This window comes from Chiroxiphia lanceolata, chromosome 3, assembly GCF_009829145.1.
Source record: "Chiroxiphia lanceolata isolate bChiLan1 chromosome 3, bChiLan1.pri, whole genome shotgun sequence".
Taxonomy (NCBI): domain Eukaryota; kingdom Metazoa; phylum Chordata; class Aves; order Passeriformes; family Pipridae; genus Chiroxiphia; species Chiroxiphia lanceolata.
This window is the reverse complement of record NC_045639.1, coordinates 102,672,780-102,699,000: the sequence shown is the minus strand read 5'-3', so window position 1 is coordinate 102,699,000 and position 26,221 is coordinate 102,672,780. Positions and strand designations below refer to the sequence as shown.

The 26,221-nt window shown below is 37.4% G+C and overlaps 1 protein-coding gene across 1 annotated transcript in view; it reads right to left on the bottom strand.

The window, feature by feature from the left end:
* Window positions 1-26,221, bottom strand: part of GREB1 (growth regulating estrogen receptor binding 1) — a 69,299-nt gene that overhangs the window by 25,225 nt on the left and 17,853 nt on the right. Inside the window, 20 exon segments of the mRNA XM_032684319.1 lie at window positions 1,025-1,114; window positions 2,922-3,121; window positions 3,821-3,936; window positions 5,395-5,734; window positions 6,972-7,020; window positions 7,023-7,055; window positions 7,058-7,106; window positions 7,686-7,878; window positions 9,759-9,939; window positions 10,030-10,227; window positions 10,684-10,803; window positions 12,323-12,451; window positions 13,165-13,515; window positions 14,621-14,806; window positions 14,988-15,102; window positions 15,104-15,126; window positions 15,961-16,083; window positions 17,983-18,108; window positions 19,300-19,443; window positions 19,762-19,944. Of these exon segments, the coding sequence (XP_032540210.1) occupies window positions 1,025-1,114; window positions 2,922-3,121; window positions 3,821-3,936; window positions 5,395-5,734; window positions 6,972-7,020; window positions 7,023-7,055; window positions 7,058-7,106; window positions 7,686-7,878; window positions 9,759-9,939; window positions 10,030-10,227; window positions 10,684-10,803; window positions 12,323-12,451; window positions 13,165-13,515; window positions 14,621-14,806; window positions 14,988-15,102; window positions 15,104-15,126; window positions 15,961-16,083; window positions 17,983-18,108; window positions 19,300-19,443; window positions 19,762-19,944 (2,949 nt within the window).

The window sequence follows — 26,221 nt, the reverse complement described above, 5'->3', positions numbered from 1 at the left end:
CAATAAATACGAAAGTATCGCCAGCACTATAAATGGTTGCAAGTAACATCGCTGTGACATCCCCCAGAATACCAGCATCCAAGAGCATAGGAAAAAAAAAATGAAAAAAGATTTCTTTAGTCACAGGCAATCTGAGGCCACAGAGCCACAGGCAGACTACATGGACATTGTGGAAATTATGAGTAGCCCAACTTTAACATTTAAAAAATGAAAGTGATGGAGCTTCCTTTTGTAACACCACTGTGCCTGTAGAAAAGAAATCGAGGGCCAAATATGCACGTCACCATGTTGAAAGCTACAATGAGATCAAAAAGAATTTACTGTCACTGACAAAACCTCACGTTTTAAAAAGCTGTATAACATTGCCACTTCTAGGAAGTTATGGTACAATTTATATTGCCCACTTTTATTTAACAAATAATTCAATTAATATTATCTCCATCAAAAGTAAGGAAATGAGGTCATCAGACAAAAGAACTGTAGTAGTTCTCAACATTGCCTCATGCTTTCTACATCAGTTTGCAGATTAAAAAGAAATTGATGGTACAAAAAATAATCCATCTCCAAAAGAGCTTTTAAACAGTGCAAAATTAATAAGTGAACATTCTACAGCAAAAACAAAGAGGTAAAAATACCAGTGAGAAGAAGCATGCTTATTGTCACTCAGATTAAAAAAAAAAATTTAAATGTGAAGTATGTTTCCTCTTCATAAACTGTCATAGCTTCAGTGAACACATCCAGCTATCACAGTAGTAACTGAGGATTTACACCACACTGTCACATATTAAAGAAGTGCCTGATTTAGGTACACCATCATATGATTATTTTTCAAAAAAGAAAACATCCTATTTCTTATATTTTAGAAGTCTGGTCCTTAGTTTTTTTAGTTCTCTTAAGTGATCTGATTAAAATAGGTCTTATCAAAACCTTAGTGAATTATCCCTTTTATTTATCTAATAAACTGAATAACAGGTCTCTTTTATGTCCTAAATTTAAATTAACAGAGATGATCTTATGGTCTTACTGGAAGCTTTTGAAGAGAGAGATGAAGATGCAGAGTCGTGAGAACATGATCTTTCTCTTTTCATAGGACTTCTCTTTTCTGAAGTAGAACCTGTTTCATGAATGGTAGTAAGGGAAAAAACATAAAGTAAGCCTGTAAGAAGTCACAGGTACGTTGTCAAAGTAAGGAAGACTACAAAAGGGTTTGTGTAGGGTTTGTCCTCATCCTGATACTGTTTTCAGTATGGAGAGTATCTGTTCCTACCATGCAATATTGTATCAGCCTATGATATCATTTACCTATGCTGAGCTGCAATAGCTTCACAAAAATCAATGCTGCAGCAAGGAGCTGGCAATTTCTAGGCCTGTCTCAACCATGATATATCAACCATGATTTCTCTTCCTACCCATGTCTGACTTTCCTCACTAATCCAGTGTCAGGGAGACCAACAGACAAGCCCTATTTTGTCAGTGTGTTATGAAATTGCCTCCTACCCCATATAGCTTTATGGTCAGATTATATCTCAGCTTTTGGTGATGAAAATCCATATTTAGATGGCCATCAAGGCTATTCACTTGAGGTTCCCAGCTAAAACTTCTATGTTAAAATGCTTGTTTCTGTACAGTTTTACTGTGATAAGCAGACATAAGCACTGCCAGAAGAAAACTTGCACTGTAAATCTATCTCACAGGTTTTGAATTGGGATCTAGATGATTATACTATACTTCATGGAGTAGGAGAGCAACCTTACAGTTTAGGCAACTAAAAACTTTAGTGCCCATTTGACTCAGATCACATACAATCTCAGCATACTTCAACTGGATAGCATACTTCAAAATGGACAGAAGTATTCATCACAAGAAGTACTCATCACATCTAAAGTAGGCATCTACTGTAGACAGTCTTGAGTATGACTGCTGGTGCTTCATTCCTCTATGAAGAGTACATATTTGATTAAAGAAAATATTTTTGTTTGGCTTGTTCTGCTATCCTTATTATCAATGAGTAAGAACTTCACAGGTGAACAGTTATCGGCTCTCTTCGCCTTCATAGTATAGGAAAGAAAATAAAGGCAAGTTGTTTGAGATTTACATAACCTACAGGGATAAAAATCCTTTGTTTTCCACAGTTACAGGCACAATAGACAGTGAAGAAAAGTGTAAAGAACATAATGACAACTCCTAATGGCCATCAATTATCAGTCAAAAAACCCCAACCCTGGATAAATTACTGTTTGTTTATACATCTATATGTTCTTAATTGCTCTCTTAAGAAACGATAAATTCTCCAACTCCACACTGTCAATTTGAATTCATGGACGTTTTCAAGAACTTAGAAGTTACTATGTTCAGATATATATCCATACTATTAATACTTTACAAGCCAGAAACTACTCAGCTGTACTATATACAGTTCCCCTGGAAGGAATCTTCATTACTGACAGTATGTAAGCACAGGTTTGGTAGCATCAGTAAGGAACGTTTAGGCAGAGTTGCCACTGCTGTGAGGGTGAGGAGGGGATCACTGCTTCTCAGATGGCAAATCACACCCTTTCCTGCTGGTGAGGGCAAGTGCAGAAGGTACTCTGAACACTGGATGTCACTAGATGTATCCACACGAGCCCCTCTTTGTGGCTGCCAGAACATACAGGTAAAGGAGGGACACAGGGAGGAAAGAGAAGGGAGCCAGGAAACAGAGAGAGAGAGAACAGATGCAGCAGTAGAACTGGAAGAAGTTCAGCAGCAGCATTCCGGGGCATGACATGCTAGAAAACACAGATTCAATGAGATGAAACAAAATTAAGGAGCAGAGCTCCCTCAGTAAGACTAATTCCAGAAACCCTCACCCATACAATTCTGCTTTTTCTAATACAGCTCAATCATTTTACAGCTTCTTTTATTATCACTAATAATAATACCTTCTGTTGCTATTTCTTCATCTTCATTATCAGTGCTGCTTAGTTTCTCTGGGTCACTTTCTAACACATCGTTCACAACTGCTTTCTCCGTGTGAATTTCTGAGCTCACAAAGTACGCTGCCAAACCAAGTTCTTGCTCCAAGGTTGTCCTTACCAAAGAAGATGAATTTATTAAACGTAGGTCACAGTATCTCAGTGATCTGGAGAGAAACAAGAGGTGCTGGTATGAAAGCTCACTGTAATCTACCCCCTTATTTCTTTTACAAACACAACCAAAGGGGAATTTTTTCATTATCTGCTTCAACTACAGATGAGATATTAAGCACAAAATACTGCGTCCTAAGTTTACCATTGTGGTGCATACACTTTTTCTTAATCCTGTTATGCAGCTTAATCTAGTGCACTCAACATTAGCATCAGTATAGGAAAAAGAATAATCATTTGGATTCTAAACCTAACACACAGAATGCGGTTCAGTTGAACATACAAAAGCATTCAGTGTTCCAGGCATCCTGTCTAACTTCCTGCTGCCATTCCAGAAGGCACTGTTACCGCCACACATCCTGGAGCACAAATGCCAACATCACGCAGATTTCTCAGCTACCCTAAGGTGCCTACAGCAGCTATACTTCTGCTTTTAACATACCAATTCTGTCCTCTAAACTGAAACAACTCTCATAAGATTTTCAAAGCTACTCATATCTTGCTATAAACAGAAGATTATTATCAATAATATGTGGTTTGTATTTATGATATAAAAACTGCCAAAAAATGGAAAAGGAACACCTTGACACTGAAATCTGTTTTCTTCTCACACAAGTAATTACACAGTTAATGTTTAGCCATTTGGTAAGCAATGGATAAAAAACTACCGCTGAGAAAACAGTGGATCTTCTTACCGTGGCAAAGACTCCCCTTGTGGATCCATGCCACTAAATATCAATATACAAGGCAAACCTTCCAATTCCAAATAGGTCTGTGGCCTCCAATCTACATCTTCAATTTTCTGCCAGACCTGTATGAGGTAGAGAAACACTGCTAGCTATATCTGTATAGCCCAAATAAAAAGAGAAAAATACATACTTTTATCATCCACGATTAGAACACAGATAGATCTCACACTTTCAAGAACACGGCAGGTAGCAATCTGCCTGCTCTAAGTTTGAGGATATTGGGGCAGTATGTTCCAGTCTGAAAAGCCTCTCAGCTTCCCAGCTGCGTAGCACCAAGGCCAGAGCATAGGACAGATGGGGTACAATGGAGAGTAAAGCTGAGCAGGAGGTTCGGGTGAGAGAAAAGAGGGTTGCTTGTTGTGGCAAATCATGTATGGATACTTGAGTCCAAGGAAGAAAATGAGCTAGGAACAAGACTTTTTCACATTAGAGGAATAGGAGAAAGCTAGAAGTGTTCAACATACCCCCCACACACACTGTTCCCACTTGCAACCTTCTGGAGTCTCTCACTCTCCCCTAAAGCTATCGGTTTTCCTGATAACTTCATGAGAAGTTTGATAACTAATCTATTGTTTGACTATTTAGCACTGAGCTACATTGCTTTACTGACACCGGTCAGTCCTTTTTGCCATAGGACTGATCTACAGTAGGATCAACAGTACAACAGCTCAGCCTCTGACAATTGTACATGTTCCACTATCAGGCACGTCCGAGAAGATAATCAGGAGGCAAATCAGAACTACTACTGATTTTTCAGAGTAGTAAATTATGCCTAATTTATAGCAGAATGAGATTAGTATTAGGTCCTCAATACTAAATGACTTCATCTAACATGTACTGAATCAGAGTAAACAGTGTGCCACATACATATATATACATTACAAGATCCTAAAATGTAAATACATTTTTTCTTTGAAAATCAGATGATGGTAATTTTATGAAAAACAAAGGAGGCTTTTGTTAAACAGATGACTCATGAATCTGGAGCTAAAGAATATAAATTAATCCATAAAACAAAACATGGTCCAGAAAGCACAAAGTCCAGAGCTGTGAACACTGGGGTGCTCTAGAACACATAAATACCATCGCTGATCAGTAAGCACATTGGTGCCTTCTTGCCACCTGCTGGTGACAAGAATAATCTAACTCTCAACTGGTCACTAATTAGAATGCTTTTTTGCACTATGATGTTTTTGTGAGAAAATTCAGCTGAAAGTGAACATTTTATTTGTTTTTTTAATGTATTTCTCATAGTCCCTTTAGATAAAAGCAGTTCAACTGCTTCCAAGGGTTGCTGTTGGAAGTCAAGTTCTAGCCATATTAGTTGATACTCCACTGAGTATTAACCACAGGCAGGACAGGAGAGGTATGTCTAAAAGATAAAAGCCATGCTCCTTATAGTAGTTTTTATTTTTGCTACAAGACTTGCACTTCAGTTCATGACCATAACTCTCGCCAGCAAAGTCTCCCCACCTACCGATCTAAAAAAGTTTCCCAGTATGTGCCATTCTGCAATTTACCTTTAGTTGTTCCACAAAGTGCTTCCCTATTGTGATTCCAGAATTAGGATTTCCCAAGATTATTTCAAAATTATCTTCAAGGGCTAGTCTTTCCCTTACATTATGCAGACGTTCATATGCCACTGCAGCCAGCGGAGTACATGGAATTCTCAACACCACCATGAGGCCATGGCCACTAGGACATTGTCTTGAAGAGTTTATTAGATTTTGGGTGATTTCCAGAGTTTCAACTGAAGTGTAATTCTTCATCTGAGAAAGACCACACACTGCCATCATAGCTGCAGAGTAGTGTTGGATGAGGACAAAAGTCCTTATCACCGCACTGTGTAATCTGGGGAACCTGAAATAAATGGTGAGTGAAATAGTGAAGTATTAAAGGGTGAAGTGAAAAAGCTATTTTTTACAAAATATTGTTAACTCAGGACTTTTTCCTACCTACTGTATCTACCACAACACAGAATCTCATCGAACTGTACTTGGATAGTCTTTGCAAGGCATCATTTCACAATCAGAACTGATGTTGTCTCTCTATTTTTCTTAGTAAAGATTTACTAAGCAAGTAGTCCAGTAAGGTTACATCACTTTAAGTTATCAAGACCTTACTGCTGTTACAAAATTTATCACAGAATATTAGCTAAGGCACTCAGTAATATCATCAATCAAAACTATATTCTCTTATCAATGAGAATAGTATTCTTCATTGTGTGTCATTCTTAAGGGGAAGAAGGGAGGTGGGGTGCTTCTCTTGTTTTCTTACTGAAGCCCTGAACCTGTTCAAGAGGACTGGACATGTAGGCAGCATCCAATGAGCGCTCCCAATTTCCCAAGCCCAGGTACACCCTGTCTCAATCCCCAGTCCACAGAAAGGAGAGCCGTGGATATGCAATAGCTTCCAGTGCTTTGGTTTGCACAGAAATGAAACCCAGGTGCTCAGTAAAAAGAGTGACTGTGGCTTGCTCAGAAAAGCACCTGATATGTGTGAGCAGAGCTCCAAAGTACCCTGTAGCAAGCCCCAGCTCCATGTCAAGTGTGGATGTGCTCAGTCTCCCAGTTAGCAGTACAGATTCACAAGATTTTACTTGTCCTGTCTCATTCTTCTTACAGATTCCCAAGTGTCCCTCCACAGCTGGATGCAGGTACATAATGTATCACTACTGTTTTGCAGTGATTATAGACCTGATCCACAGGGACCAAGGAAAACTGATGATGTATTTTTCAAGCTCTGAGGACGCTCTGAAGTTTTTATTTCTGATTTAAGTGTATCTACCACAGTGATATATCTAACTTTTCTTTGTGGTCCAAGTGCAGGATATACAAATTGTATACACGAAAATCAGCCAGGGTCAGCAAAAGTAATAACACATCTGAAATTACATGATGATGCAATGTTAGATTATTATAATATAAAAGTAGCTAGTGGTCAGAACCAGAACACACTGTAAATTGGATTAAGCAGTGTGTGTGTTCACAGTAAGAGGCAGCCTAGACCGATAATACTGCAGGCTTCTAGCTAGTAACTCAAGTCACTAGAAGGTACTTCCTAAATTTTCAGCGTTAAACAAAGGAGGGCACCATACCTCTTTCCCAAAGCCATGACCATTGCTTCAAAAGAGCTGTCATACCGAGCAGTGGAATGCTATGTCCAGAGAGGGTGGACTCATGACTTCTGACAGTCCAAAGTATTTCTTGTTTTCATGGTACAAATCTACACCCTAAAGCAAAGGAAGCAACAAAACTATAAGGGTAAAGTCTATTATTAATTTACAACTGATTAACAATTGGTATGTGATATATTTGCAATCACATTATCTAATAAGCATACATCTACTCAGACATGTTAAAACAAAAAGAGAAAGAAATAGAATTCATTTTTTTAATAGACTGAAAGTTTGGCCCAGTTTTTCCCCCCGGTTCTTTCTTTCTTCTCACATATACATAAATAACAGAACAGCTATGTATGGAATAAATATGCACATATATGAAGAAAAATGCATGAATGTACATACATTTATGCAGTAATGCATTGAGAGGCAGAATTTCAGACATTTCAATGACTTTTAGCAGAGCTACTAAAGTTTATAGAAGATATAAAACGAATACAGGTGGAAAAAAGCTAGAAGTTACAGGATAAGCAAAGGGAAAATAAACTTGCCACAGACTGAGCAAGAAAAAGATGCCATGCAAACTTCATTCTTGTTTACAGAAATCATGAGGACTTCTGTTTTTTCAAGTATGTAAATGGAAAATAACTTATGAAAAGCTCACAAAAGCACCCAAGGCACCCATCTTACATTGCTGTATGAAGAAGGCCAGTGGATCTCATTGTAAGGGCTGATGTGAGTATGTTGTGTCTGCAGCGCATAGGGGAAGGAAGTCACATGGAGGGTCACAATATTTGGCGCCTCTTTCACCTCCCTGCAGTTCAACAGTCTATCAACAAGTCCTGTCGACAGCTCTGTTTGAGGATAAAGACTATGCATAGCACTGTAAAAAAGAAACCCAAAACTCTCCAAAGTGATCAGCACAAGGGAACATTTGTGTCAGAGGAATAGCTCAAACCTGGATGTGAAATCAAAGTTAAACACATACAAGGAACTTAGGACTGTGTTCTTTTACCCTGAAATTGTTGCACAGAAGGATAGGAAAAGAAAGGCAAATTATTTCACCGCAACTAAAAATTTCTGTGGGTCTGATGAGCTCTCTAGTTGGCAAATTACCAGGCCCTTACAGCTACCAGAATGTGAGAGATAAAGGATGAAAGGAAGCTGATGTGCCAGTTACCAATAGACATATAGACTTGTGTCAGATTTTAGCCATTTCCTTTGGCCAGATTCTTACTGCTGCCCTTCATAAAATATGATTCTAACCTACAAAAATCAGGATAGAAAAGAACAAATGGTAAATCGGTATGATAGAAAAATAGAGGAGAATTACCTGCGATAGGGCTATTATGAAAGGGAAGAATAGTTATTCTTAGAGCAAATCCTAGTAGCATGGAACACCGACAGTCCATTTTTTGTGTGAGAACCATTCCTTGCTCCTGTGCAAAATTCCAGTCCAAATTCACACTATTTAATTTTGGGATTTACCTGCAGTGACCAAGTTACAAGCCCAGTCACTACAACTTCCTCCTCTTACCAGTAGAGAGAGATAAGTAACTCCAGAAACTGGTTGTGTCCACCTGTGGCCTAAGTCAGCCCTCAGGGATGCCCATGTCTCTGCTGGACTATGTGGACAATCCCAGGCAGCTCTACTCCTGTTTTAGGCACTTCTTGAACCGATTTTAGTTAGGTGGCATGAATTCTGCTGGGCAGCATATTCACTTAAATATTTGTCTCATATATATATATATATATCTTTATTAGATACAAAACAGAGTTAAGCAGCAATACAGGTACTTCCCTACCACTCAAGGATATTATATGAATAAATGTATTAAAGGCTGGGACAACTGTAAAGGCCTTATAAATTCAAGATACAGAGGAGTTGAACAGGAAACCCTCAGATACAAAAATAAAGTTTTGTTGAAAATCATCATTCTTAACCAGTGTAAAAGAAAAGACAAGACCTTGTTGCTTAATTCACAAGTAAGATTCCATAATTTTTGGTTTCAGAAACACTACCATTATCCCATAGTTGGAAAATATTGGTGTTTCTGGAATTTGGAATGTTCTCCAACCTCCCCATGCACCTCAGAAACAAGACAGCAAAAACAGCCCCACTTCTCAGCAGGCAGATTGTTGAGAAGCTAAGGAAACAGAGCTCTGTGAGGTAAGCAATGAGTTGTGCAAGTGAGCTGTTGGGTAACTTGGTAAACATTGGAAGGAAACCTCCCTGCTTCCCTGAGAAGAGTACATGACATCACTATGTATCCAGAGAAGCCTTCAATTCTTAAAAATCAGCAATTCTGGAGAGAAAAAACATTGTACTGGAAAATTACCAATCAGTTAAAAAAAAACAGGCAGCAGTGTTGGCTCACTAGTTGTCTATTCACTGGGTCAGGGTTTTGCATGTTTTACAGCCCACAGGACACTGACAGAGGATAATGAGCTCTGTGTACTTTCACAGGAAGCTTTCCTCTGAAAAAATGACAACCAACCAAAAAAACAATAGCTGTGGCTGAAAGTAGATAAGAATGGTGAGCAAGAAAAGTTGAAATGTTCCACTGAGGCACAATATAATAAGCAGGGTAAGAATAAGTCATGAAGGACCTTAAAAGAAAGCATGTTTATTCAACGCATGGGAAGACAGAATTAGCAGAAAGATGCAAACAAATAGGAAGGAAGGGATAAATCTGAAAGCTAATATTGAGAGGTAATGCAAACAATGCTAATTTCTCTAAAAACAAATTACAGTTTTTTTACCTCATTAGATCCCAGTGTGCGTGATCATGGATTAGGACAAACAGTGTATGAGGATTCTGCATAGAGTTTTGTAAGAAGACTTTGAATTTAATTTGGGCTTCTGCATCTAGTTTCAAAACATACTGCTCCACTCTCTGCTTTGTAAGATGTTCCTTTTCTAATCCAAGTTCTAATAAAATACCTAGAGAAATGGAACAAATGTCAATATCTCCAGATATACATAAATCTAAGAATGTCCTGTAAATCCAAAATAAAGCTAACTAATAAGCACCTGAGTGCCAGAGATGAAACAAAGTCTGCTGATAAGTTACTTCAGATGGTGGAACACAAATCAAGAAATCGATTTTCTCGAAGGAACCCAAATCGAGATTTTGAGTGCTGGAGTCGGCAATTGAGCAAATATGAGACAGCAACTTCTGAGCCACTGCTAGCTGGAACGGACGAATTTGATGTCGCTCAACCTCATAACCTGGAAAAAGGCAAAATTCTGTTTAGATATATACTCAAAGTCTAATCTAATGCAAAATGATAAGAGTCTGGCAAAGAATGACTGATATACTCTTTACAGTATTTTGCTTATGAACAGAAGTTTATTTATGAAAATCCATACAGAATATGCAAAGAAATCTTTCTGTAATTGGGCTTTTTGGTCCTATAAGTCTCTTAAATGCCTGAGAGGTAAAAGTAAACTTCTAAAATATCATTCTTCTACAACAGAAGCATGACTTAAAGCTTCAAAAACTGTAATACCCAGAGGAATGAAGCAGAATATTCATCAGTGTAAATCTGAATATTCCAACACATGAGTTGCTGTTGCCTCAGGAAATTTCCTAGGACTCTGCCCAGATGGATCTAACTGTGCACCTAGAGATTTGGATTCCAGTACCCTACTCAGTTATCTCTTTAGAAAATCCTCCTTACTTACTTGTACACACAGCTGTTCCGGTTCCATTCACTGCTGTTGGTTTATTCACTGAAAGCGATGAAGTGATGTGCCCTTGGTTTTCCTGATAAAATTTCTCCAGCAAAAGATCAATGTCACCCTCTATCAGATTAAAGGGATAGTGGAATTGACATCCATGTTAATAAGAGTTGCAATTCATACTGATTTGCTTTTGTAGATCTTAAAGACCTTTATATATGTTAGCTAGTTATCCTACCCTTGGCTTACTGGTTGTTTTATACAGGAACCCTCTTGTTATTTTCTATTGTATCAGTGTTTACAGTATATCACTAATTAAACACAAAATAGGCCAGGGAGTGACAGACCAGCCCTGAGACCACTGGCTAGGGCATTTAGGAAGGGTGATAGAAAACTAGTCTCAAGGTCCGCATGCAAACCAGCAACAACAAAGACATGAGACCAGCTTACTTTATGCTCAGACCACAGATCTATACCGCTTCCTAACAAGGATTACAAGAAACTTCAGGAAAAATCTGATAAACATTTTTAAATCTTTAAACTTTTGAGAGGCAGAAAGAAAAATAATTTCCTATAAAGCTGAAAGACAAATATGAGTTTTGTAGCTACGCACAATGCTGAAGCATACAAGATATGTTTTACTGAACTATTGTGTATCTGCAAACATATCCCATTCTATTGAGCAGGGACCCTGCTTACAGAAGAAAGCCATGCAGACAATACAATATGCCTGACTTGAGCATTAGTATATTCTCAGCAGCTGAAAAGATGTTTGGACATGTCTGCACTGAGCTCAGAAAGGCAGGGTATGCCTCATGAAGTGCAATCCAGTGGATATAGGTGGCAACTATTTTTAGGATCCTCATTTACTTGTTCTGCTCAAACAGTAGCAAAAGTGATTTTAAGAACCATACTTTGAAGATACTAAGAGCAAAAACACTAATATCACTATGAGACAATTCAAGGAAAATGAGATTTTCTTAAGTGACCACTCGAAATACTATGACACATTAAGAAGGGTTCTTGTGATCTATTTACCAATGTGATGTGAATGGTAAAGGGGACATGACACCCCATTAACACTGACAAATATTATACATTTGCTCGAGTTTTGAGACACAGTTTAATTTTCCACTTGGCTGGATCTACCCCCACAGAATCCTGCTTGTAGTAATCCTCAGTATACTCAGAAAATGATCCAGTAACCCTGGCTCTCTGCAATTTCCTTCTCTGTCCCATGCAACATGTCAAGTTCACAGTATGGTAAGTTGAATGGGCAAATCCTACCTTTGATAAAATACCTCTATTCTATATCATGATCTAAATTAATTCTGTGCTTAGGTAAAAAAAAGATTTATACATTCATATGGCTATGGACTTGCATAATATAAGGACGGATTTGCATAGCTAAGAATAATATGCTCAGCTATTTGCTGGTCTATCTTTATGAAACCAAGGAATTTCAGAAACTGACACTTTTAAGAGGAATTTCAATTCAAATGTACTTTCACAACTTTGTCCTGCGTTTTTCATACATTTCTAATAATGTCTTGCTTCTGGAAAGGAAATGAGCAGAGCTATTTTCTCTGACTTAAAAGTTCCAGGGACTGGGAAACATGCCTCTTTATGACCTGTTAAGTACCTGGGCAGAGTGTGCTAAAGAAGGACCCCAGAGTTTCCACCTTCCCTGTGATCAGCTGATAGTTAACTTCTTTTTGGTAGTCTGAGGGACTGAGCATGCTCTCAGACAGAACTCTTGCCTGATACTTTCCTAAAAGATAAAAAAAAAGTAATTTTGAAAACACTTCAAACTAGAGTTAAAAATGTTCTAAGTCACAAGAAAAGTACTACCTAACTAAATGCATACCACACACACAAAAATGGCAGAGATGAGTCTTTTCCCTCTCCAGTACATTTATGCACCAGACACTTGTAAAATACATTCATGCTTTAAAATTCTTTGTTTTTAAAATTCTTTCCCAATTTAGGAAATATTCTTTATATACTATATAAGAAGACCATATAATATTCAAAGGAATTGTCAATTATCTTACACTCATAACAAATCTCCAAATGACTATTCAGATAATTTATTTAATTTTTAAGCATAGTCATCAACAGGTTGTTGAAGGGAATGGCACTGAAAGATCATCTTTTAGAAACTAAGAAAAGGTTTGGTCCTCTGTTTGCAGTAATATCCCAGTTGCACAGAGCAGGAGAGCTTTATGCACTATGTGTGCTGTAACTCACTGTTACTTGTTTGTACCCATGTTGGCTGAGAAGCCTTGGTGAGAAAATAGGCAACACAGGCAGAATGTGGTTTGGGGAGAGACCTAACTGTGCAGTGTCAGCTTGGGTTCATCAAAGCCCATTATTTGTTGGTCAAAGCTCTGCTTTGTGAGGTAACTTACTGGAACTCCAACCAAACCCCCCATAGTATTGAATTACTCTGATTTGCCTGGAGATACACCTTTGGGATATTACCTGTTATCACAATGCAGGAGTCAATGGCTCGATTTCTACTGGCACATATGATCACTACATAGTTCGTCTTTATCAATTTTCCTTCAATGAGTAGCTTAAACATTTCTGAAAGCCCTTCTGCCAGCGAGTAGCTGCACTCAATGATATGGACGCTGTCGTTACAGGAGCTGGCTGCCAGGCCTGCCAGCCAGGGAAGCTGGGCTGAAGTCACTGCGGTGATCTGGCTGGGCACTTGGGGAAAGGCCTGCGGAACAGCCTGCTGGTACTGACGGATTTCAGACAGGTGTGACTCCCGCCATGAACGCATGAATATTTGTTCCAAATCCTCAATCAAAGGGACCTGGTCTGCAGCTAAAAGAAAATTAGGAGGAAATATCATGAAACAATTAACAAAACTGTTGAGTTTGATGCCTACTGATTTTTAGATTTTTAGCTTTTTGTAGATTTAGAAGTAACTGTATTATATCCCTTACCTTAGCACAGGTAGTTTACACATGTACCCAACACTGTTACCCCATTCCATATCACTCCCTCAAATTCTGTTAGCTTTTCTAGACTTCCCTCAAGGTAGGCCTTCATTTCTGTTTAAGAACATCTGCACCCTGGCCTGGACAACAAGATATCGCACAGGCACAGCGACCTCCAAGCCCAGAACTTTGGAGAAACTCCAAGGACTGGACGTGCTGTGATGAAGATGAAGATGGGAAAGAAGATGGTCCCAGAGCCCCCTGCCTCAGTTTCCAGAGGGGTGTGCCGGGGGAGGAACCAGGGGTGGATAAATCTGGAATTGGTTAGGATAATATCTTAAATTGTGGAACCCCGTGGACACGAGATGCGTCGTGTATTCCTGTGGGCCCGAGGCCTGAAATTAAAGAACCTACCCTCTTTATCTTATCTTATACACTAAGTTGGCTCAGAGTCCTTTTTCCGGCGGTCTCTTAAGGCAACAAGTTAAAAAAAAAGTATGTGTTTTGAATATGTTATTTTTTAAAGATGACCGTGTTTCAGATTTATGCATGCATGACTCTATTGCCTTTAGTAGATGTGAACCAAATTGTTCATTTTGAAATGCCTTTGTGATATTCAGGTAAAGCTTCCTTGACTGGAACCTGAGTATCAGTAATTAGAAATATTTATGAGGTTGAGTGCTGCCTATCTCAGCATAATACTACTTCTAAACCACAGACTATATGCAAAAGCAATGAATTACAGCTCTTTTCCTTTCTTTTTCATAGCTGAGATTCCATATTAGAGCAGAAAATAAACTTTGTATGATTATAATTCAATCTGTCTGGTTTTCAAGACCTAATTTTTTGTTTTGTTTCTTAACCATGAATTAGTTTTCTATCACATGAAAAAGACCCATATTTAATATTGTCCTGCCCTAATATTCTCTTTCTAATTTCCAGCATGTAATATATTCATTGCAGTTTATCTGGATATAAAACAATCTTACCTAGTTGAACAAGGTAGTAGACAGTCAGTAAGAGCTGCATTTCCTCAGAAATAGGCTGTATTGTGGAGGCACCATATTGTTCATATGCTCTAGATAAAGACTGTGAATTTCTGTAACAGGTGTACAACAAAGGACTCACTATCACATCATTAATGTTCCCACAAAGATATGGGAAGTTTCCATGACCTACAAAATAAATTTATGCACACATCACATTAATTTTGTAATTTCTCATGTATGCATTAAACACAAAAACATTTAAAGTAAACCTCTTAAAACTGACAGCTTTAGCAGCACTTAGCAGTGGGACATGTTGTTACATCTCTTACAAAACAGATTTAGGACCTTGTAGGGTTGGAGTTTTTACCTTTGAAAATAACTGGCTTTGCTTTACAGATTTCAGCAAGTTGTCAGGAACTGAGGACCGGTTCTCCTGAGCCCACCGTTGGAGATGAGGCTGGTCCCACCAAAGCAGAATGTGGTTAAAGATGACAGGCTTCCTCCATCTAAGATTTCAGACATATATTACTGGAGTCAGGTCTAGTAATGATTGCTTCAAAGAAAAATCGTTCAGCATAATCTCAAAGCCACATTTGCTATGAGTATTAACTGCTTATTATCACACATTTCACAAGCTGTTACTATAACCCATACTGTCATGATAACTGTCTTGAAGGACTAATTATGTTATTGCAACCTTGAACATCCCACGTGCATAAAGATTTTGAAATGCTTATAAACAAATAGTTCCAGATATGAGTGCAAGAATAGAGAGACTTATGTGATATCACTGCACATATAGTTATGACTTGTGAGTTAGTCTCACTGATCCTAAACAAGTTTTATCGTTATAGTAAGAAAGAAAAAAATAAGATTCAACATTTATTCAACTATAACTTTATTATGGTAATTTTAATTTAAACAATATTAAAGAAAACCTATGGGAGAAACTGGGTTTATTTCACTGCATGTCACTCTTGTCTGTATGTAGCCTATAAAATCCAAGTGCTAAGAATGCTATGACAAGTAATTGAAACAATGGATAGTACCCTGACTTGAGTTATGATGCTAATTTGAATATTCCAGAGGTGTTTGGGTGTCTAAAAACGGACATCTGTTGGGATTTGTCAATGGTTTGATGACTGGATCCTAAGAAAAGTTAAGCTCAGAGCCTCAAAAAGAAATCAATGCAAATGAAGCACCCAGGTGAGCACGGAGGAATCAAACACCTTCCAAACCTCTAATATGAATCTGCACATGACTTTAAAATAAGGCCTCTTTCCCACCATTATTTTCTGAACAATCAAACAAACAAAATCATTACCTTGGGTACAGCTTACCATTTTTAATTCTGTTTGGAGCCTGTGGATTGAGCTGCGAGTTCCAAGTTTCAGTAGATGATGGAGATTCTGGTGACCAACCTTTATGGCGTTTTTTTGGAGGTCCTGAATTTGTTAATGTGCCTGAATAAGAATAACGTTTCAGAGAAATATTAGAATAAAATGTATTCAGGTTTGTGCATGGTCTGTCAATGATTCATTGACAGACTGCATGTATCAAGTATGGTGGAAGACAGGGTCAACTCCATGAATAATTTTTTGTGGTTTTAGTTTTATTTTGCTGTGTCCTTCTTAAATTTCTGGAAACTTTCTGGTGCAGAGAACTCTTAATTATCTAGGTAGATTTCACTTATTTTATAGCAATACTTACTCTCTACTAAGAATGACACAGTAACGAGACATGTACTAAGAATACTCATAAGTATTAATATTTTGAAGTCAACAGTGTGGGCATTTTGTTCCTTTTATTTCTGAACACAACACAGTGTTTCATGTAACACTGCAAAATAAAATTCTCAAGGGTTTCAGGGTAATAGTAATAAAGATAGGAGTTCTTTTCAACAATTTTCCCATTTACAGGATTTTTGCCACTTCTTGTTGGTTCCCATTTTTGGCTTTATGTTACTCCATATTAACTCCTATCCAACTACTTCTACACCTTCCTCCTACCCATATATAGCTTCAATATCTTTGTCTGTAAAAGCATATCTTTCTCACAGTTTTTCTAGGAGCTCTCAATGACTAATTTCTTTAATTTTCTTTCATTAATTTCCTGAGTCTTCTTGTGCGCTCCTGCAAAATCCTGAGATGATGAGCTTCCACTGACATCAAGTATTTCTAATTAATTTCTAATTAATACAGTCAACGGTCCTCCTGGAATTGCTCAGCAACTTGCAGGATTGAGCTATTTCTGTTTCTGGACATGACCACAAAGAAGTCTTAACACTGTTTCACACTGGCAGGGCTGTATATCCTGGCAGAACGGTTCGTCCCACATAAGATTCAAGACAGAATAAGAATTTTATGTAAAAACAGTTGGAAAAGATATTAAAGATAAACCCGAAGCCTACAAATCTCTAAGATGACTGCTCCCTTGCAGACCCTTTCATACAGGTTTCCAATGACCTGTCCCTTACGCTTTCACCACGCGAGGGCAGCCTTTGGTCATCTGTGCTGCACATCCTTTCACTTGGTTTCCCAGCGTAGTGTTATGACAAAAGTCACAAGATAGAGTAATACAAAGGATTTTTTATTTGACAATGCCGTGCTCTTTCCTGCATATTGACAGGATATGCATTTCACATATTGATATGTGAAAGTAATCCATCCGAAATGAATTGGCAATAATGTGCTGCTGAACGGAGAAAAGAGATTAGGAACCTAAATGGGCAGAGAAAAAGAATTTGTCTGTGATGCCAGTAGGGAAACTTGGGAAAACTTATTCTAAAATAGAGCTACAACTTGTTTCTAGCCATAGTGGGGACTAATTTTCTTCCTTAAACAAACCAGTGACACACACTTTTGACAGAAAACAATTAACACAAATCATTATAATAATGGCACAGTAGGATAGTTTCTTGAATTTGGAGCCAGTTGTCAAGTCTAGTGCTCCATCCCAAGGGTGAACTGCAACACAGGAATTATCCTATAGAGATTACTTATAAATCTTTCTTAATTCCCCTCATGAAACATGTTGATGAAATTGATGCAAGCTGACATATTCTTTAAGAACCTGGATTCAGAATTTGGTCTGTACCTCTACTGAATGAATGAACTGTAAATATAAGGAAAAACATCCAGTTAATATTATGAACTGTAACAAAACTGCGACTGAAAATTATATTAAAAAAATTTTTCTCCTGGAAATTAACACAGAAAACAATATTATGGCCAGAGAGGGAAGGGAATAGTAATTTCTACTCATGTATGAAATTACGATCATGATATTATTTGCTCAATGCTTCTATTATATCCAAGGAATAAAGAGTTCAGGGTTATTAAACAACAAATCTGTACAAATACCTAACACCGAAGGTCTTGTCAGAGCAGACAGGTTATTTTTCATCAACTGTTGTTTAGGTGACTCCTTGCCATTATAAACTGTTGAGCTGAATGCTGCTGTTGAAGGGATGTGATCTATGGCTGCAGCTGGCAAGAAAAAAACCCCAGAGTATTTACATTGAACATTTCTAGGTCAAGATGCTCAGTTGATATAATAAACTGATCACTTGATCATTTATTTTAATGGAACTATCAGGATCAGCTCAAGAGGGAATGCAATGCTGAATAAAACGAACCCATTTCTGATCTCATACTCCCAATTAAGTGCCTGGGTAAAATCTGATTCTGTAATTAAATGCATATGTCAGAAACTGTAGCTTCTTTGCAGGATCGTGGCTCTTACTCAAGAATCAGCTAAAAGAGAGGGGGTGTCTAATATTTACTAGGCCTCTCTCCCAATCTGACTTTCTCTTTCTAAGCTTTTTTTAATGATGCTGCATTAAAAAAAGAGAGGTGTTCTCAAGCTTAATATGCTCGTAATTAATGTAGCTTTTTAATTTGTTCAGGATGGGCACCAGTATTCCAGATCATAACTATTTAACAGACCTCTATCTCACAGAGAGAATAGTATATAACTACCAACAAATGTGCCTTAGTTCTCCTGTGAGGATCTGTGTAATCGTCACAAGATACTAAAGAAGTGTTTTCACTATGAAGATGCTCAGAGAGATCACTCTAGCCTCCATCATCCATTACTCTTCATTTATGTCAAGTTAACAGAAAAATAAAGGTCTCAGAAAGAATTTTTAACATAAAAAAGTTACAGATACTGATCCTTAGTTTTGTTTTTAATATTAAAGTCACTTTTCTCAGCAGAAGAAAAAACTCAGAAGTTTTTAAGCTGATGTCCATATAATGCCTGCAGTAAACAGGATTCTGGTCATAACATAAAATAGACTGGATCAGAAGAAAAAGCTGAAATTACATTGGATCCTGCAACAGTTGTCATGTGTGACCAGACAAGCAACAGCTGTAGAAACACTCTAAAAATAATGGTCTTTTAAAAAAATTTGGTTTGCTTTAGATATGAACAAGCTGCAGAACATGCATTTTACTATTTGCTAACCGTTTATATATAAACCTGAGGGAAGAAAATGGACAGGGAGAAGCCTTCCTTGTTTGTAATATATCTCTAATTCCATTCAACTTGTTTTATTCTATGTGGCAGTATGCCTATTTGTTTGTTTGTCTTTGCATTCACACAAGTACACACAAATATGGGAGCAGAGAAGAATATGAGCAGGTGGAAGCCCAGCATGTTTTCCTCCTAGGCAGTACCTGTTTGCTGAGTCCCAGCTGGAGCACTGGGGTTTGCAGCTGGGAGCGGCTCACTGGAGGTGCTTCCGGAGAGACCCGAACTTTCTGGCAGTTGGAACAAGGTGCTTGAGCAGGTACTGGTTGAAGACTGCCGGCCTCTGAACTCTTAACAACAAAAAGAACCTTTTTATCCCCCCAAAACAGTGCCATCTGCTTAACTCTCAACATATTTGATTTGATAATTTCACACAGGAACTGCTTAGAGCTACAACACTTGGCATGAAGGAACCAATGGTTTCTGACATGCCAGCCTCTTATTAGATCAAACAATGGCTTTTTACAGCTGCTCTAGCAATCACCTAGCTTTAAAGAGCCTTTCTTTCAACTGATGTGTGTTAGGTTTTACACAGATGCCACTCTCCATGATAGCTAAGCCTGGATGATGAAAACCAGAGCTCGAGGAAGACAGCTTCATTATCTTACCTGCCCCTTTCCAGCAGATTACAGATCCTTTGGTCAGAGCTCCCTGTGCATTCCTGACCAGATAATACTTTAAGTGTTTCTGTTTCTTGGGTTGAGTGGTCAGTTTAAGATTAATGTGATTTGAGAATTCTGTAAAGTAGCAGAAACCCTTCTTGCCACAGCCAACACAATTGCCAGAGAAGCCTGATAAAATAAACAATACATATAATCCAATGAGATATGTGGGTCATTATTAATAACATTCAAACACAACTCTTGCCTAAGAAAAAATTGTATTTATATTATGGGGGTTTGTGGTTTTTTTCTTTCATAGAGTGAAATATTTATTAACATCTTCCTCCAAAAAAGTATTTGCACTTTGTGCAAAAAGTATATTGCACTTTGGATACCAGACTGGAAAAAACAGCCCCACACCTACAGAACAATTAAAATGGGCCATATTTTTCATTTTATCCCACCAGAAAAAGATTACAATTCCTATTTATTATATTATATACCTGGGAAAAGTTTTGGACTGAAGAGCACTGAGTCACACGCTTAACCCCAGCCCTATTCAACACCACAGCATGTACATGTTTCACTTCTCTTTCAATTTTCATTGAAATGTCATTCAATTTCACTGAATTCCATTTCAATTTCACTGAAACATGCAATTAAGTCTCAAGAAATAAATATATTTAATTTATTCTATTTAATTAGAGATAAGCATATTTAAGTACCAAGTTCCTACTACAGATGCTTTTTTAGAGAGGAAAAATTACTAAAGCATTCCTGACTACTAATATAGAGTAGTTTTCTCAAACTATGGCTGGACTGTGTCAGCACTTCACAGCAGTTGAAACTATTTATGATTACAGGAACAAAGTGTCTACAACTTTATAGACACAACAGACACAGTCCTTCCCCATAAAGCTTTTTGTACTCAGGCTTGATGAGGCATTTCCAGGGATACTGCCATTTCCTTTCATTCTGAGATACACAGCTTGAGCCTCAACAAGGGACTCATGGTGCTGATGTCATTATCATCGTAAATAAAGGGCATTCCTCACACAGCTGCCTTTAGATTCTTAAACAACTTTTTCTGTCTGTTTTACAAAGTACTAAGATATTTTCATCTTGCATCAGAGTAGATGCAACTGTCTGAAAATACTTATTATCTACAAAGAAATCCTATAGTGAGCTATTAAAAGATAATCTTCCCCATGGAAATTTTCGCTCTGTTCCCTACACATGACTTGAAGCATGATGTTTTCTTTCATTTTAATCACATCTAATGAACATTTTTATGTGTCATAACATTGAAATGGAAAGGGTGTGTCCAGTGAATTAAAACATGGCAAAAAAAAAGGAAATGTATTTCACATAACATGCAGACAGTAACATTGAAAAGTACTGGAGTAAAGGATGAATAATACAGTAAACAAAATTAAGAGCTATTTATGAAAATTATTATTTCAATCACATATCTCAAGTTTACAAACTAATGGTCAACACTTTTTTCCTTCTGTAAAGTATAAATACTGAAATATAATGCACGGTAAACACCTGTTGTTTGGTTTACAACCCATGCACTTCCTTTTTTTTTTTTAAAAAAAGGCTCAGAAGAATTTATTTAAAAAAAAAAAAGTTGATGTGGAAAGTGGTCTGGTATCCATGGGAACAAGTGGGAACAACTACTGAAAGCTCCCTATTATCTCTCTGATCCTAGTCAGTAGGACGATAAAGGTCATCATGACTCATAAAATCAGGACAAGTCATGACTCCACAGAATCCTCTGTGTTATATCAGTCAGCACAAAAGCATCTGTCTAACATCACAGAGCCTTGAGTAGCTGCAATAAAAGCAACAACAAAAGGAAACAAAATTAGAACGGATGTGGAAAAAGATGTAGAGTTTGCACGCATTTTATGCCAATTAAGAAATCATGAAAAATGCTTCTGCTAGTAAACAAAAACTTCCCATCCATTTCACAGCACATTAAGCATCACCAGCAGCAGCACTGCAATTTTCACCTGGTTGCCACATACAAGACCCTACGTGTTTTCAAACTGACACTTTTTCATTTTCCAAATGTACACTTCTTAGGTTTTATCATTTTGCTGGGAGTGTCCACCAATTTGACCACATGTAGAAGCATTTGTTCAACTGAGGCTGGACAGTGAACACAAAATCTTTTCATTTAGACTTTGGGTCTTCAGATCACTTTTGTAAATTATCATTTGTCTAAACCAGATTTAGCAGTAACTTCTACCTGAAATAACCTTTTGTCCTAACCACCTATTTTTCACTCTGCAGCACCTACTGGAAAATTAGTTTACACCACATATAGCATACAGGTGAGGCCCAGAAAGGATTAAACAGATCTAAATTGTTCGCTTGTCTTGAAAATTCCTTGAAGAACACTTTATAAGTTTATTTTTTAATCTTCCTTTTAAGTCAAATTATCATCTTTCACTTTCCCAGCCCCTCTGAGTGAGATTCAGTCCTTTCTTGCAAGCTCCTGCCAACACCCTCTTCCATCCCGTTCCCTCTGACTGACACTTTGATGACAGCCACTGCTTCATTAATGCAGCTCAGCCCTGACATCACAGATAGAACATATGCTCTTGTAATTCCAGTGCAATAAAATGCTGTTCAGTCATTACTTCTTGAAGGCCTCCACCAACCCTGCTCGCAGCACTTTATGTGGCAGATTGAGTAACACTGAGAACCCAAACATTTCATCATCCTCCTTCTCTGAATGCCCTCTTCACATGCCATGGCCTGAGGCAGCAGCTGAGAGAGGGCACAGCTTGTTTCATAAACAAGCTGCATTAAATATTCTTCCATACATTATAGAGAGGACAAAGGTCAGGGGAGTCGGGGCAGCCATGAGGTGACTCAATATATCTATGTCACAGGATTGATTTCACAAGAGAATTAGAAATCAATGCCTGGAGTTTAGGGGCTAAAAGCCTTTCACCTTTAGGTCACCAATTCATACCCAGCTGAGTTTGGTAGTGACTTAAGGCTGTTACCCTGTGAAGGTTGTTTAATCAGAGGGTGTTCGACTGTATCTGTGTTTTATCATATGCATTTGCTTGAATTTGCTCACATCACAATGATCGATTGTCCATAATTTAAAAAGCTCTTCCACAGCAGGGACCTTGTGCTCCAAAGAAGGACCTTGGACCAAAAGGGTATGAATCCTGACCTATCTTCTCACTGGGAAAATGGTTCCTTTGGATCAACAGTGAGTTTGTGCTAGGAATTAAGAGAGGACTTCAGGATGGAAGGATATCCATCTAATGTTTCATAATTAAATCTTTCATAAATTGGCAGAAAATTTTCTTCCTGTTTCTCTTTAAATTAATAACAGGCTTTTAATTAACATTAATATTTTGGTAGAAATTTGGCAGCTTGATTAAACAAAAAATGATTATATTTTCAACTTCTCAGCACAAGTGTTTCTTCTTTTCAGTTCTACTCACAGGAAAAAGCACACAAACACTGACAATGCTCCACGTTTTTCCCACCTACTTAGTACCACTCCACTTGAAGACTGAAGTCCTAAATTCAAAAAAAAATGAATAAAATCAATATGGTCAAGCTGGAGAGCTCCACTGTATGGAAACACAGTACTATCATAAAAGCCCAATAGAACATTGCATATTTATAAGAAGCAGCCACAATATTTTATACTACAATGTTTTCACCTTACATATAGCTCACAATGCAAGCCAACTAATCTTTTCCTCTGTCATTCTGACCACAGGGACTCACTGGAAAAAAAAAAACAAAACCAAAAATGATTTCTTGTTCCCTGCTAGGAAAGTAGGCAGCTGTTTGGTCTTTTGGGAAAATGATGGGTGAAGAGCTGCTTTATTTATCATGAGAGACTCTCCTGAAGAGTGAGAATTAGAAAAAAAAAAAAAAAACCAACAAAAAGAAAAGAAAAAACCTTTAGGAGTGGTACATGTTAGCTGCTTTAATTAGGAAACAATAAATAGCACATTATCACATACCACTTCCTCCATCTAAGCATTCATTTAGGTCACATAAAACCCAAGAAACAGCTTTCTAAAGGTAAAAAGCTGAATCTGTTTTGCAGAGTGGTTAAACCTGTCATCTAATATGATTAACAGAATCATATGAGGAACATGTCTAGGCACAGAGAACTTTCTGATTGTCAAAAATATAGTCTTTTCCAGAAAATGTTTTGTTTATTTTTTCCAATGGAATAATACATCAATGGTAAAAACAAAGAAGCAAAACAACCTCCAACAGAAATGACTTTCAAATCAGATGCACATATGCCTTGATGGTGGGACAGCTTATTAGCATAATCAATAAACTGGCACATGTCCCAAAGGCATATAAACAGTTACTAATGGGAGCAAGACCATAAGTCAAAACCTGGACCAGAAACTACTGAGACATTTCCTACTTTCTTCTGGAAGTTTTGTACAATCCACAGTCATCTTCATAAACATATGCAGACAGACCATGAGAAATTAGGAAACTATTGGGTCTTCTCCCTTCAAATAAACTGTTTGAAAAAAACTCAGTAACAGCTGCCTTACAAAAATACAGCATATTAAGAGGAAAAAGGATGAAATTAAGCAAAAAACAATGGGGTTGAAAGGTTAAGAAATTATGTGTCTGTATCACCAATAAGCCTTACCAAAAGTGTGGGATACACTCCGACTCATGGCAGCTCATTTCAATTCAAAATTAATCCAATTCAATTTCCTTTTACACTAACAAAGGCTTGAAGGGAACACTTTCCATGCTGTTTCAAAAGGCCAACATGTTGACAGAGAACTGCTTAAACTCAGAATACCAAAAATAAGGCTTCTATGCTGTCTTGAAAGGCAAGGCATTAAAGGAGTTTCCTTCTTCAAATGACACATTTCAATTTAGATCTATTGCCAGGCAGAGGTCACTGTGCTACAGTAATAGACTATTTAAAGTAATAATGATTCTGTCTTTTATCCCACTATGTGTCTGAAATCACAGGACTATTCATGTCTGCTTCTAATTTTACTTACCCTGATTTGACTTGAGTCAGCGTATGAAAACCTGAATCAAACAATCATTTCTATCTGCAGCATGATCTATTGTACAAATAGCACGCTATCCTCGTGTTAGTAAGATACAGAATTTTTTTCATTAGATTAGGGACCACGGACATTATTTTATCTGCAACTTCGAGATAAGGACTTTGGATCTTAAAGTATATAAGTTCTTTTATATTTAAGCTTGTTATAGAATACATAAAAGTCATACTATAGAGTTACTAGACTTCTCCGCAAAAGAATGTGATTCACTGGGGTTTAAGTGTATAACAACAGTCAAAAATAAGCATTTAAATGGTTTCAGGAAACTAAAACATATGAAATAAGCAAACTGAGGATGTAAGTAGCATAAAACCCTCTCAATTATGCTCCTGTTGCCTTTTTCTGTTCTTGTTTAGCATGCAATTAACAAATACACTACTTCCTCTCTGCTAACAGCCTAAGGAGCTTAAGCTGTTAATAGTGGTAGCAGTGAATGACTTGAGTGGTACAACATTCCTGTCTTTATCTTTAAAATGACAACACGTGGGTAATTTACAACCCTCCTAATTCTTTTACAATCACTGGTCAAATGCACTGTGACCAATCCAACTCTGCAAGATCACATGAGGAAAGAAATTACTGTACATAGAATCACATTATGCACCTTCACACTACACTGTGAGCCCAAATGCCTTGAAGTTGCTCAAACTGAGATAACAACTGAGTTCACATCATATCCCTTTCCCCATATTGTGAAAGAATCCTCTTAAACGACTCGACAAATGTTTCCTTTTTGCTATTCAAAGCTCAGATCAGTGCATGGATACATGATGCATCAATTTTTTTGTTCACTAAGAAAATAATACATAAGAATCTGATAGTGTCTGAAAAAAGAGTTCTCCCTCCAAAATTGCATATTGATATTTTCCAATATAAAACCTATTCTATCTTAATAACATTAATATTCAGTTCATTCATTCACATGATTGAAGATCTACCATATTTGGCTTGATTTGAATGAGGTTAATGGCAATCAGAAAGACTCTAAGAAAAATAGACAGGACCTATTTTATGACAGAATTTAGACTTTTAAATTGGTTAAATGCAAGCTATTGAAGTATCTACTAAAAGTATTAACTGATTACACACTTAGGAAAAATTTTAACTTACAATCACTCGAATGTGTGATAATAGCAAAAAGTCATAGGTTAGGGTCCAGAACCCAGGCTATTGTTCAAACACAGTGGAGAGGATTATCCCTATCTCAGACATATCAAAATGGTCACAATTTTTTGTAGTCCAAACTATCATTAGACTGTTTACATGTATATAATACCTTGAAATTTCTGCTTGACAGACCTATAGTTTGTACACGTCGGTATTTGGAAAGCTAAAATAGAGACAGGCAGCAGTTCAACTGG